General features: G+C 61.2%; 1 protein-coding gene across 1 annotated transcript in view; it reads left to right on the plus strand.

Annotated features, from left to right (window-relative positions):
* Cdh23 (cadherin related 23) overlaps positions 1 to 13363 on the plus strand; it is a 390176-nt gene that overhangs the window by 311398 nt on the left and 65415 nt on the right. The window contains 8 exon segments of the mRNA XM_047551945.1: positions 1454 to 1589; positions 2926 to 3314; positions 5495 to 5596; positions 5855 to 5857; positions 8720 to 8869; positions 9172 to 9300; positions 10219 to 10347; positions 11206 to 11433. Coding sequence (XP_047407901.1) covers positions 1454 to 1589; positions 2926 to 3314; positions 5495 to 5596; positions 5855 to 5857; positions 8720 to 8869; positions 9172 to 9300; positions 10219 to 10347; positions 11206 to 11433 — 1266 coding nt within the window.

Consider the following 13363-nt stretch of genomic DNA (forward strand, 5'->3'; position numbering starts at 1 on the left):
CCTTGTTGCCTCTCTCCTCTCCTCTCGTCCTATCAGACTGGCCCATTTCTTCCCCAGGACCCTGAGGTGGTCAGAATGAGCAGACTCAGGAAAGGGAAGGTGCACAGTCTGAAAGATGGATGATTAGTTTCTGTTTACAGGAAGAGAGTTCCCGAAATCCATCCCTGCAAACCTCCGACACACACACCCCACCCACGATCTCCCCGGCCAAGTTCTGGGTGAAGCCAAGTTTAGAAAGTTCCAGCCTGAAACCAGCTGTGCTCTGACCCGGGCACTTGTTTGCATACTGGTTCTCTGGTTTCTGAACCAGAAAATCCAGCGACTGCACCGGCCTGAGGGAACCCTGAGATCAGCCAAGGGGGGGGGGGGCCCACACACCTCCCACACGCCCGAGCCTCTCCTCCCCCAGCTCTGCACCCCCACCTGCCCAGAGCCCTCCACCCATCGGCCTGCCATTTCTGCTTAGACCTGCCAGAAGCCCCCATGCTCCTTCCCCACTTGTTCCTGGCCATGCCAGGAAGAGCCCCCAGGGCCCACACGGTGGTGATGATCAGTAAACCAAATGCCCCGGGGCTGCCTGCGCCTCAGGACCCCTCAGTGCCGCTGGCCCACGTGAAATCTCACCGAGCCTCCAGCCTCGTGGCTCCTTCCCAGTTTGTCCCTCTACCTCCACGCTCTGACCCTGCCTCTGCTCTGGGGCTGGCTCGCCCCCAACAGAGAGCAAAGAGCCGTCGCCTTGGTGGATTGGGGACCAGGAGACGCCCTGGGCTATTTGCAGTCCTCCCAATGACTGTGCGGCCTTGGGCAAGTCCCCTCCCCTCTCCGAACCTCTGTCCCCGCTCTCTGAAAGGAGGCAGGGGCTCCGGGGCTGGAGCACCCCCTCTGACACCCTCCCCTTCCCCGTCCCTCGGGGGCACCAGCCCAGGGGCCGCGGGTGGGTTAGTCCTCCTGAGTGCCACAGCGTGCGGTGATTTTGAAGGGGCCCGGGTGCCGACGTCCTCTGCCTCGGCCGCCGTTGCCCTTCTGTCTCTCCTCCCGCGTGCTTAGTTGTCTGGAGAGGGTCAGCCTCAAGCACGTCCGCCAGCCCCGGCTCCTCTGGTCTCCTAACGACCTCAGGAGGGTCCGTGGAGGGCGCTATGACAGCAGAGTCACCATTTCACTGATGGCACCAAAGAGTCACTGATGACTTCGTCACAGGTCCCACGGGGCCAGCAGCAGGGCCAAGGGCAAGATCAAGTTTATTCCTAAAGAAACCAAGTCTGGGCACCAGCCTCAGCCAGGACCTGTGTACGGGGGGTGGGGGGCGGGACACGGTGACCTGCGAGGCAGTCCCGGGCCCTTCGGGGCCGCTCACAGCTGGCCTGGGAGAGCAGTGACCAGCGAGCGGGCCTCAGCAGGCCTCACCCTGGACTCCAGGCCCGCCCCCGCTGACCTGGCGCCTGGGCCCCTGCAGGTGATCGTGTACGTGGAGGACGTCAACGACGAGGCGCCCCTGTTCACGCAGCAGCAGTACAGTCGCCTGGGCCTCCGGGAGACCGCCGGCATCGGAACCTCGGTCATCGTGGTCCGGGCCACAGACCGGGACACTGGTGAGCCAGGGGCCCCAGGTGCTCAGAGGGAGCCTCCCTGTCCACTCGTGAGGGACCTGTCATCCTCGATGCCTGGGCTCCCCTGTTCAGCTGTCCCAGGCCAGGGAGGGGCTCCTGGGACAGTCTTGGTCACTCCCCGCCAGATGCCCAGGCCTGGGAGGATTGGCGTCAGGGAGTTGTCCCAGGCTCTGGTGGACAGAGAAGTCACAAGCTCGGCGAGGCCAGATCTGTTATCCCAGGACCCAGCAGTTCCCTGCTAGCCTTTGGCGAGGGCTGGACAGGGCTGGGGAAGGGCAAGGGAACTGACCTCAGCCAACCATTGCTCCAGGCCTGCGGGGTCAGCCGGGGTTGGCGCTCACAGGCCTCCCAAGGGCAGTGCCCTCCTGGTCCACAGGTGGCGGTCTGCTCGGAAAGCATCCCTAATCGAGCTGAGGGTCCTGAGCCCAGAGGTGGCCATAGTCAGCAGTGCAGGGAAGGAGACAGGAACCCAGGGCTGCGGCCAAGAGAGCAACCCTTCCTGGGGCTGCTGCCCTCCTCTTCTAACTCGCCGGCTCCTGACGCTCCCTCACGTCAGCCACCCTGCTGGTCCCCCCACCCCCCAGCTCACCTGCCGCCCTGTGTCCGCAGGATCGCCCTCCCTGGAGGGCACGTCAGTGAGTTCAGGTCACACACACCAGGGGCCGGACCACCTCTGGCCCTTTTTGGGGTCTCATCACTTTGAGAAAACAGCAGGAAGCTATGCTGCCCCAGAAACATGCACGTTCATCCCAGGGTGGTCGGGCGACTTCTAGGAAGCCGTCCCGAGTGGTCCAGCGACCCCCTTCCCAGCCCCTCCAGGCCTGTGGACCTGGGGAGGGAATCCCGGCCCTCGCTCCCTCTGGAAAGGCGTGTCCCACGGCACAGGGATTTGCAGGTAGGCAGGGAAGACAGAGAACGGCATCCTGGTCACGGAAACCCTTCCACAGAGGAGCCAAGTGAAGGCCGAGGCCTCTCAGAGGACGCTTTCTAGATCAGAGACCCTCTGTCAGCCAGTGTTCTAGGCCGAGCGTGAACCTGAATCCCAAGGCCCGAGGGCAGAGCCAGGGCCCCGGGCACCTCTGGTCTTCCCAGACCAAGGCCCAGAGAGGGGGTCAGCACGTGCCGCATCCTCTGCCACATCCCTGGGGATGATCCGGCCGTGGGGGGGTGGGCAGTGCAGGCCGGTGGGCAGTGCAGGCCGGTGGGCCCGCCAGCACCCTGCCTCGACCCTCGGAGGGAGCGCCCGGAACACACAGCTCAGGAAGCCACGGGCGGCCCCGCTCCCTCTGGACTGCACAGTGTCTGTGTCCCCCTGCAGGCGACGGTGGCTTGGTGAACTACCGCATCCTGTCGGGCGCAGAGGGGAAGTTCGAGATCGACGAGAGCACCGGGCTGGTCACCACCGTGGACTACCTGGACTACGAGACCAAGACCAGCTACCTGATGAACGTGTCGGCCACCGACCAGGCGCCCCCCTTCAACCAGGGCTTCTGCAGCGTCCACGTCACCCTGCTCAACGAGCTGGACGAGGCCGTGCAGTTCTCCAACGCCTCCTACGAGGCCGCCATCCTGGAGAACCTGGCCCTGGGCACCGAGGTCCTGCGGGTCCAGGCCTACTCCATCGACAACCTCAACCAGATCACCTACCGCTTCGCCGCCCACACCAGCGCCCAGGCCAAGGCCCTCTTCAAGATAGACCCCAACACGGTGAGGGGCTGGAGGCACGCCGTGGGTGTGCGCCCGAGGACGGGGAGCCACGCGACTTCCCTCTAACCACCCCCACGGAGTGAGCTCCCTCTGTATGCGCAGCATTCTCCTCTTTATCATCAAGTGTCGGTGGGATACACACCCCCACAAGCCAGGCACTGTGGTGCACACCTGTGATCCCAGCAACTCCGGAGGCTGAGGCAGGAGGATTATAAATTTGAGGCTAGCCTCAACAACTTAGTGAGACCCTGTCTCAAAATAAAAATAAAAAGGTGTGGGGTGTAGCTCAGTGGTAGAGCACCCCCCGGGTTCCATCCCCAGCACCACAAACACAGAACCTCAACCAAACAAAGAGTCCCCGTAATGTATTTCTTTCCACAGGTAGGGGTGAGATAATGCCCGTAGCTAGGCAGCTTGGTGTCCCTCTTGTTAGTGGACAGTGAAAGTGTAACTCCACCCGGAGTCACGTCCAGATCCCACGCTGGTGAAGCCCCATCTTGCCAGCCCCAGCGATTTCACTTGAGCCTCTGACCTTGGCTATGAGAGGGTCCCCATACCCCCCACCTTGTCCTCTCGATCCGATAGAGCCTCTCGCAGAGGGCAAGCACTGTCCTCACTGCTGCTGACGAGCCACAGAGGCCATTTCGAAGGCTGCACATGGTACAGCTGCGGGTTATGGGGAAAGTGGGAGTCGCTCCCAGGTCCTCCCCAGGCACGCCACCCTCCCCCAAACCTTCCCTCAGTAATCCCAGCAGCTCGGGAGGCTGAAGTAGGAGGATCTCAAGTTCAAAGCCAGCCTCAGCAACAGCAAGATGCTAAGCAACTCAGTGAGACTATCTCTAAATAAAATATAAAAAGGGCTGGGGATGTGGCTTGGTAGTTAAGCACCTCTGGGTTCCATCCCCAGTACAAAAACAAAACAAAACAAAACAAAAAAACCTTCCCACAATCAGAAAACTCCCAACCGCAGAGCGCAGGGAATTTTATGGAGGCTTCACCACGCAGCATGATCAGTTATTCACTGCCTGACTCTCCCAGAGGGTGAGGGGTGAGACGCAGAGTTCCAAGCTTCCAGTCTTGGCATGGTCTTCCTGAGGACCAACCCCAATCCCGGAGCCCACCAAGAGTTGCCTCTTTAGAACAAAAGATGCCCCTGTCACCCAGGACATTTGAAGAGATCATGAACTCTGAGGAATCAGAGTCGAAGACCAACTCCTAGAACAAAAGATTCTCCTAGTGTCCCCATTGCCAAGGAAAATACAAGGATTATGGGAGCTGTGTGCAGCAACCAGGGGCAGAGACCAGATATGTATTTCCTTTTTTGTTGGGTCAGGGTGGGTACCGGGGATTGAACTTGGGGGCACTCAACACAGGGGCACTGAGCCACGTCCCAGCCCTGTTTCGTATTTTATTTAGAGACAGGGTCTCCCTGAGTTGCTTAGCACCTCACTTTTGCTGAGGCTGGCTCTGAACTCGAGGTCCTCCTGCCTCAGTCTCCCAGGCTGTTGGGATGGCAGGTGTGCAGCACCACCTGGCTCAAATATATATTTCTTTTATCATAATATCACAGAAAACTGTGTGACTCATCTTATTTCCTATTCTGCCTGGGCTCTTAGGTAGCTCAGATATACATTGTGTCCTTCATTGCGACACCTATTCTCAGCTAGGTGTCTGGTGCAGTTACTTCTTCCTACGTGCTGGCTCCTACTCCTCCATCTTTGCTTCCTCGGGTCTTTTATGAGAATCCCTTCTTTGAAAACCAGCAAGAGACGAATCACTATAACGTGCCAGGCCTTGTCCTGGGGGACACTAGGAACACAAGAGGAAGCAGACCCTTCCCAACCCTCTGAGCGTCCTCAGGCTGCAGGTAGAAGCAGGAATAATCAGGGGGCAGGCCAGCCATCCAGGGAGATGTGGGGAGCTACACAGAGGCATCGGGGGCACCGCTGGGGACCAAAGAAGAAAGAGTGCATCCTCGGAGGCCTCGGGAAGGGGTGCCTCCGGATGGATTTGGGAGGTGGTAGGATTTCCGCCAACAGCCGGGGCGGATGGAGGGGTGCCCGCGGTGGGCGGGTGGCTCGGTGGCCTGGCTGCGGCCTGGACCTACTGCAGGCCGTGCAAGCGGTGAGCTCCGCCTGGGCCCCAAGTTGTCGCTCACTCTTCAGGCCTCCTCCCTGCAGGGTGCGATCTCCGTCCAGGGCCTCGTGGACCGTGAGAAGGGAGACTTCTACACGTTGACCGTGGTGGCGGACGATGGAGGCCCCAAGATGGACTCCACCGTGGTGAGTGGGTCCCAGCAACGGCCCTGCCCAACCCAGGACACCTCCCACCCGGCGGGCCAGGCAGTGGGCAAGGGCCGGGCCTTGCTAGCCCAGGGGCCACACTGCGGCCAAAATGTCACCCCCTCCTGGGCAGCCGGGGCCAGGCAGGAGACCTCGGCCAGGTGGGAGGGCGCGTCCTTGACAGACCCGGCAGGAGGTGACACTAACCATCTGCATCTGCTTTCTCTTCTTGCCCTCCGGCTGCCGTGCTGTCCACAGAAGGTGAGTAGCCCGTGGCCTGGCTCCTGCTCAGACCCCTCATGCCTCCCGTCTGTTCCCTCCCTCCCTTGGGGTTCGGGTCCCTCTCAGGCACATCCCTGCCCTGAGCTCCACGCAGTCCCCATGGGGTCCCGGGATGCAGGCACACTAACAGAGAGTAGAGGAACACACAGGGGAAGGGACACTGTGGCTTCGTCCCGATTCTGCTCCTCACTGGCTGTGTGACACAGGCAAGCTGCTTGACCTCTCTGTGCTTCCCTTCTTGGAGTCTACAGTGAGGGTTGTGCGCCCTGCCCTCCTCAGAGGATGCAACGAGGTGGCAGGATCCCCACTGAAGCCCCTGGTTCACCAGCCTCAGAGGGGTGGGACGGTGGTGGTCCGTCCTGCTGTCCCAGCTGCCCCATCTGTAAGGCCCCCTTGGGTCGGTGGGAGGAGCGAGTTGAACTGAGGTGCGTGGAGGCAGGTGCAGCGCCAGGGCTGGGCAGTGCTGGGGCAGCCGCCGTGGACACCGGTGAGCGGCCACCCCGGGACTCAGACAGGGAAGCTGAGCGGGGCGGCGGTTTCTGAGGTTGGGGTGTCAGACGGGGGTGGGGGGCGCCCGGCCTGAGGGAGGGGCAGCCGGGGAGCTCAGTCTTGGGGTGAGGTGGGGGGCGGGGAGGCCCGGGGAGCACCCCGGGGGTGACCCTCCGACCCGCAGCTGGCCAGAGGCCTCTGAAGCCACAGGGGCGCCAGGTTCTCATCAGCCTTGGTCCAGCCACACTGTCCCTCCTCACCTCCCACATACCCTGAGGGGCGTCCAGAGTGAGCGCCCAGCCCAGCCCCTTGGGGGCCCCGGCCCCCCGATTCCCTGGAGGCGTCAGGCTTGGCGGTGCCAAAGGCCCCCATTCCCAGGGCCCGCGGGTGCAAGCGAGGCTTCCACCGGCTCGCAGTCCCCTCTGTCCCCAGAAGGCCACTGGTGAGCAGCTTTCCCAGGGGGACAGCAGGCGGGTCCTGGCTGAGGCGTGGGGGGGTAGGGGGCCCTCCTGGGCCTCGGCCTTCATGCAGACGTCGGGAGGAGGGGCCTCTCAGCGGGCCGGGCAGCCACCGCCCCTCCCGATTTCCAGGGGCCACCCCCTTCCAGGAAGCAGGCCACCCCTGCTCTGCCCTGGCTTCCTCAGAGGCTCCTGGAGCTGCCGCCCCAGATACACAGCCCTGCTCGCCCCAGGCCGTTTGAGGCACCAGGGTGGAGGCCCGGGAGGGGCCCTGAAAGAGTGGCGCCGTTTCCTCCGCGAGGCCAGAAGCCAAACCGCAGCTCACCTCCACCTGACTCCGCCCTGGTCCCAGCAGCCCTGGGAGCTGGGGAGGCAGACAGGAAGGAGTGGAAACTGGTGGGGGCAGCTCTGCTGTAAGAGCTCCTGACGCCCTCAGGTCTTCAGGGGGTGGGCAGGGAACGGGGCTCCTGAGGCTGTGATGGGAAGACAGACTTCATCTGGCTCCTAAGGGCCAGTTCCCTTCTAATAGGAGGTCCAGCAGCTCCTTTCCTCCAACCGGGCAGGGGAAACAGCATGTGCAAAGGCCCTGTGGTGTGAGGAAGCCTGACAAGCTTAAGGCCTTGTCTAGAGTGAGGGATTTGGGAGGGATCAGCTCACAGGGGGCCTTGTCTGGTTTTCCCCCAAGAACAGTGCAGCAGTAGTTATTCCAGTTTCACAGGTCAACACACTGGGACTCAGGGACATCAAGGAACAAACTCCCTAACTAAAATGCATGATGAATTGGCAGTCTAAAGGAGGGAAGGCAAGAATGCCTGCCAGGCAGGAAGTGGGAGCAGGGACCTCTAGGTACCACCCCTTAACTTCCTGGTTACTTAGTTATTCCTCCCAACGTTTTTCCCAGGGTGGTAGGTGTTCTCATCCTGATTTTCAGTCGAGGAAATGGAAAACCAGAGAGGTTGAGTAACTTTTTCCAAACTCACACAGCTAGGAAGCAGTGGAGCTGGTCCTGACAGCTGCCTAAAGTTACGGGAGTGTGGCTGCAACCAAGAAGGAGCGAAGCCTGATTCGGAGAGGGGGTGCAGGGCCACGTCCTCGCAGTGTGCAGATGCTCAGCAGGGTCCCTCTGGGTGCTGTGCACTCCACGAGGCGGGCAGATCTGGGGCCCCTGAACCCCAGCCAGGAGAGGAGGAGATGGCCGGGGCCCTGCCCAAGCTCCTGAGCTTCCTCCCCAGCTCATCCTCTTGTCCGTGACCGTGAGAGCAGCTGGGGTCCCAGCCCTGGCCTGAGCCTGCCGGGCTCTGTGCCCACAGCGGGCCTCTGTCCTGGACCAGATCCCCGCTTCCCAGGGAGGCTCTGGCTGAGACCCACGTGTGCCGCGTTTTTACCTGACAATTGGAAATCCCTTCCCCACTGGGCCCCTCCCAGCTGGGACCATCAAGCCACCTGTGGCCCTCGCCTGCTCCTGGGCGTAGTCCCCTCCCCTTACTCCCGAGGTGACCGGTAAAGACGCCAGTTTCTGGCCATCAGATGTTTTTAACCAGCCCACGCGTAATTTTCTTCTTTAATTTTTATGACTCATCAACTAATTTCACTGAAAAAATGGGATTCCTGGTTTCTCTTTAAAAACAGGAAGCCATGTCAACAGCAGGTCAGCGCTCCAGCCGGCCTGTCTGCCCTGGCCGGCCTCACTTTCCAGCCTCCCCGACCCTGCGGCCTCTTCCCTGGCTCTCCTGCCTTGTGGGGGGGGCCGCCCAGACTGCGAGGAGATATGGCCTCAGGGCCTCCTAAGGGACAGTCAGGCCTGGCGGGTCCTCCTGGACCCACGGTGGTCGTCAGGTGTTTGAGGCGGGGAGAGGGAAGGAGGTGACGGGGCTCTGACCGTGTCCACCCGCAGGTCTACATCACTGTGCTGGACGAGAATGACAACAGCCCCCGGATTGACTTTACCTCCGACTCAGCGGTCAGCGTGCCCGAGGACTGCCCCGTGGGCCAGCGAGTGGCCATGGTCAAGGCCCAGGACCCCGATGCCGGCAGCAACGGGCAGGTGGGCACCCACCACTTCCTGTCAGCAGGCCCCGCCCCCACGCTGTCCGGCCCCTCCCATCACCAAGCAAGAAGCGGGTGACCTGGCACCAGCCTGCTGGGCTCTGCGGGCTCCCGGGCCACTGTGCTGGCCGCCCCAGGCCCGAGCCTGTCCGGGCTGGCCGCCACTTGGGTGGTCTGACGCCTGGTTTCCAAGGGCCTAAGACACTTTCTCGAGCACACTTGCTGGACAGAGGGCCCAAGCCCAGGCCTGGCCTGGCCACCGCTCCTCCCCACCTCCCACCCTCCTCTCTCCTCAAACAGGTGGTCTTCTCTCTGGCCGCTGGCAACGTCGCTGGGGCTTTTGAGATCCTCACCACCAACGACTCCGTTGGCGAAGTGTTTGTGGCCAGGCCCCTGGACAGAGAAGAGCTGGACCACTACATCCTCAAGGTGGGGCTGGCCGGGCCTGGGACCAGTCATGACCCACCACCCGGAAGGGAGCTCAGCTGTAGCACCTGGTGGTCAGCTTCCTGTGGGCAGGCGGCACCTCTTGGGACCGGGAGCACCAGCAGTGAGCCCTGGGAGGGAGGGCCCTCTGGGTTCCTGGGCAGAAGCAGCTGAGGGTCCTGCTGCTGCAAGACCCCAGAGAGGCTGGTGGAGCAGGCAGTGCCCTGACTTCCACAGACACAGCGTGACTTAGCAAAGCCGTTCGCTGTGCCCGGGCCTCAGTTACCCATGTATGCAATGGGCACGCCAGCCTCCACCTGCCTGCCTCTGCCCAGGTTTGAAGCAGAGCAGGTGGGAGGGGCCACAGTGGCCGGTACTGCAGGGTCTGTTGGCACCAGGCTGTGCTTCTTCGGGGTCCTAAGCTCCTAGGGCACATGGGCACCATGGAGGCTCCGGGGCAGGCTCAGCCTCTGGCCAGGACTCCCTTTGCCGGCAGAAAGGCTGTTCCAGGCTCCACTGTTTGCCGGAGACCAGGCCTGAGTGCAAGGAATAGAGGCCCTGGAAGCCAAAGGAAGGAGCCCTGTGTCAGATCACAGACATGGGGTTACGGTCAGGTGCTGGGCAAGTCGGGAACACAGGCGGGGCAGGAGGAGGCGACAGCCTGGGCACACTGGAATCAGACTCCGATTGAGGTCCCCAAGTCTGACCAAGTTTGGACAAGGATCCTTTGCAGCCTGGGGCAGAAGGGAAAGCTGTAGGGAGAGCCCAGGACTGGCCGGGCCACCAAGGCCAGGGATGGGTCAGTCTCTGCCTTTCCCCACCTCAAGTCCTCCCCAGCAAGGGGACAGCCAGCCCTTTGGGCTCTGGATTCTTGTTCCTCCCCCGACACTTCAGCCCTGACTCCAGCCCTTCTCCCTCCAGGTTGTGGCTTCTGACCGTGGCACCCCTCCACGGAAGAAGGACCACATCCTGCAGGTGACCATTTTGGATGTGAATGACAACCCTCCAGTGATCGAGAGCCCCTTTGGATACAACGTCAGTGTGAATGAGGTAAGGGACCCGAGCAGAGCAGACAGTGGTTGGGAGCTGGCCACCAAGCACTTGTTTAAATGTCTCTCTGACCTGCTGCTCCTTGGAGCTCAGGACTACAGCTCTGGTTCATTCACAGTTATACCCCTAATGCCCAGCCTGGGTGCTGGAACTTGGTATCTTTGTGCAGTAGGGGAGGAGAGGAGAGAAAAAGAAAAGAAGTAAGTGTCCGTAACCCAACAGGGAACTGAACTTTACTCTGGAGAACTGCTTTTCAAAATAATGCATTTCAACAGGCACAGAGGTGCATACCTGTAATTCTAGCAATTGGGAGGCCGAGGCAGGAGGATCGCAAGTTCAACGCCAGCCTCAGTAACTTAGTGAGCCTCTAAGAAACTTAGTGAGACCCTGTCTCAAACTAGAATATAAAAAGGGGCTGGGGATGTGGCTCAGTGTGTAAGCACCCCTGCATTCTCTCCCTGGTAGCAAAAAAAAGAAAAATTGAAAGTTAAATAAAACAATGTATTTAATAGCTGGCCCTAAGATTGGGCCACTCTGGGAGAATTTTTGCCCTGGAGTGGGCTGGGCATCATGCCAGGCGGATGCTCACGGAGGCAGGTGGCCTCGGGCAGAGCCAGCTCCCAGGCCAGATGCACCTGCACGCATCCCTCGCCCGCACCCCACGCGGGGCAGATCCAGTCAGCGAATGCAGGACCCAGCACGTAGCAGGTGCCCACAGACTGTTGGCCACCTCCGTCCTCACGGTGTGGACCGGAGCTCCAGGGTCGGCCGTTGCTTTGAGGAGGCCCAGGTGGAAGCTCCGGCGGTCGACTCTGAGGCCTCGAATCGGGAATGACCCCTGTCCCGCTGTCCTCCCAGAACGTGGGCGGGGGCACCGCTGTGGTCCAGGTGAGAGCCACCGACCGCGACGCCGGGATCAACAGTGTCCTGTCCTATTACATCACCGAGGGCAACGAGGACATGACTTTCCGCATGGACCGCATCAGCGGGGAGATCGCCACGCGGCCCGCCCCGCCTGACCGGGAGCGCCAGGGCTTCTACCATCTGGTGGTCACTGTGGAGGACGAGGGCACCCCCACGCTGTCGGTGAGCCAGGGGGCGGCTGCGGGGGGACGGGGCCAGGGCGGCCCTGCCACATGTGCGACTCCTTCCTCCTGCCTTTGGTGGACCAGAGCTGAGTCCTCGGGAAGGGCGCTGTGTGCCCGGCGAGGCGGAGGGTGTCACCAGTCTGCAGTGACTCTGAGCCTCCATCGTCCCGCGCTTTGCCTTGGGGTTGGGGCCTGGCCCAGGGAGCAGGCGGGGCTGGGCTCAGGCCCCGGTCTTCTCACCAAGCTCTGCGCTCCGGGGTCCTGCCCAGCCGTGCGATGGAGCCTTGTGGGGAGGTGCCCCCCACCCTCTCCTGACACCACGTGGGGGCCGCACCCTGGCAGCAGGTCGGGTTGGAAGGGTTGATGTCCGCGGTCCAGTCTGGTGCTTGAGTGAAGAGGCGCAGGCCGGGGGCCGGCTGGTGGCGCCGCAGGGGCTGGGCTGCCCTTGGGGGGCTTGTAAATTGAGAGCAGGGGCCTTGGAGCGGGGGCACTGGGAGCTGGCGGCGTGCTGGCGGGAGAGTCAGAAGCGCTCAGAATCTCGGTCTCGTATCAACCTCACAGACGGGGTCGCGAGCTGGCGTCTGGGCAAGCACTTGGTAAACCCTAAGGGGAGGATAGTACCAGCCGTCAACCGCCACAGGGTCCCCACACGGCCAACCAGACACACAGAGGCCCAGACAACGGTGACAGAGTCCATTCTGCAGGCTGGCGACTTAGAGCAGGCCTGGCCCGCCAGTTCCCAGGGTCCTGGCTGGGCTCCCTGGTTCCTGTCCAGGCTGCTGCTGGTCAGCTGATGCCTGTGCTTCTGGGGTTGGCTGGCTATCTGCTGGGGTGACGGGGCAACCCCCAGCAGGCAAGCCCGTGCCCGTCCTGGAAGGGGGACAGAGCACCAAGTGCACAGGCCCCGGAGCCGTCAGGTCTGGAGCCGGCCCAGGCTCCTTCTGCAGCTTCTCTTGCCAAGCAAGTCAGGAGCCCGGCCTAGGTACAGGAAGTCCTCTCTGTCATTTGGAGGAGTAAGCTGTGACGCATTGCAAAGACGCGGGATACGGGGAGGAGGCAAAGATTGGACACATTGTTGCCATCTGTGGCCTGGGGCCTTCTATCTCTCGGTTCCCAGCAGGGGACTGTGAGGTCACCTCCCCTTTGGCCACACCTCTGTGGGAGGAGGCTCCGAGCAGGCCCAGGACTGGGCTCTTTTTCTGGAGTGTCTCTGGGGCAGGGGTTGGAATTGGGCCAGTTATCCCAGGAAACCCCCCCACGGCGGTCTGAGGATCCCAGGAAGTGGGACTGTCCCTGGGCAGTCCTAATCCCAGGGCTGCCCAATATCACTGCTAATACTTCAGCTATTTACACATAGTAGCAAAACAGGGACACATTAACTTACAGGGGCCAGGGTGATGCCGGCAGGGGCATCCTCTCTTGTGGTGACAAGGAGGGACCCAGTCTTGACGTGACCCTTCCCTACCCACACCCAGTTTCAGGGGGACTATGAATCATCTTGGTCATCCCTCCAGTAGCACTTAGAGATGTGTTTGGGTACAAGTAACAGACAACTGTGAAGTCATAAATCAGGATGCAATTTCTCACATAAAATCTCTGGAGAGAATTTCAAATGTTGATTTCATGCTCAGTGATGTCAGAGTTAATAATGTTTCTCAGACTCCCTCATGTTACAATAGAGTTGCTGTAGCTCCAGCCATCAAGGTAGTATTTAAAGCAGAAAGATGATAACAAGACAGAGAGCTATGCCAGTCACTTTGACCCCGTAATCAGGAAAGGGAAAGGTTTCCCAGAACTAGGCTCCAGCATCCTGCTATGTCTTATTGGCCAGAAGTGGGTCACATGGGCACCCCTAGCTCCAAGGGAGGTTGGATAAAATGAGGGACAGCACAGTCACAATTGGCTCACTACCTGGGTAAGGTATCTCA

This window comes from Sciurus carolinensis, chromosome 5 (genome assembly GCF_902686445.1).
Source record: "Sciurus carolinensis chromosome 5, mSciCar1.2, whole genome shotgun sequence".
In the NCBI taxonomy this organism is placed as follows: Eukaryota; Metazoa; Chordata; class Mammalia; order Rodentia; family Sciuridae; genus Sciurus; species Sciurus carolinensis.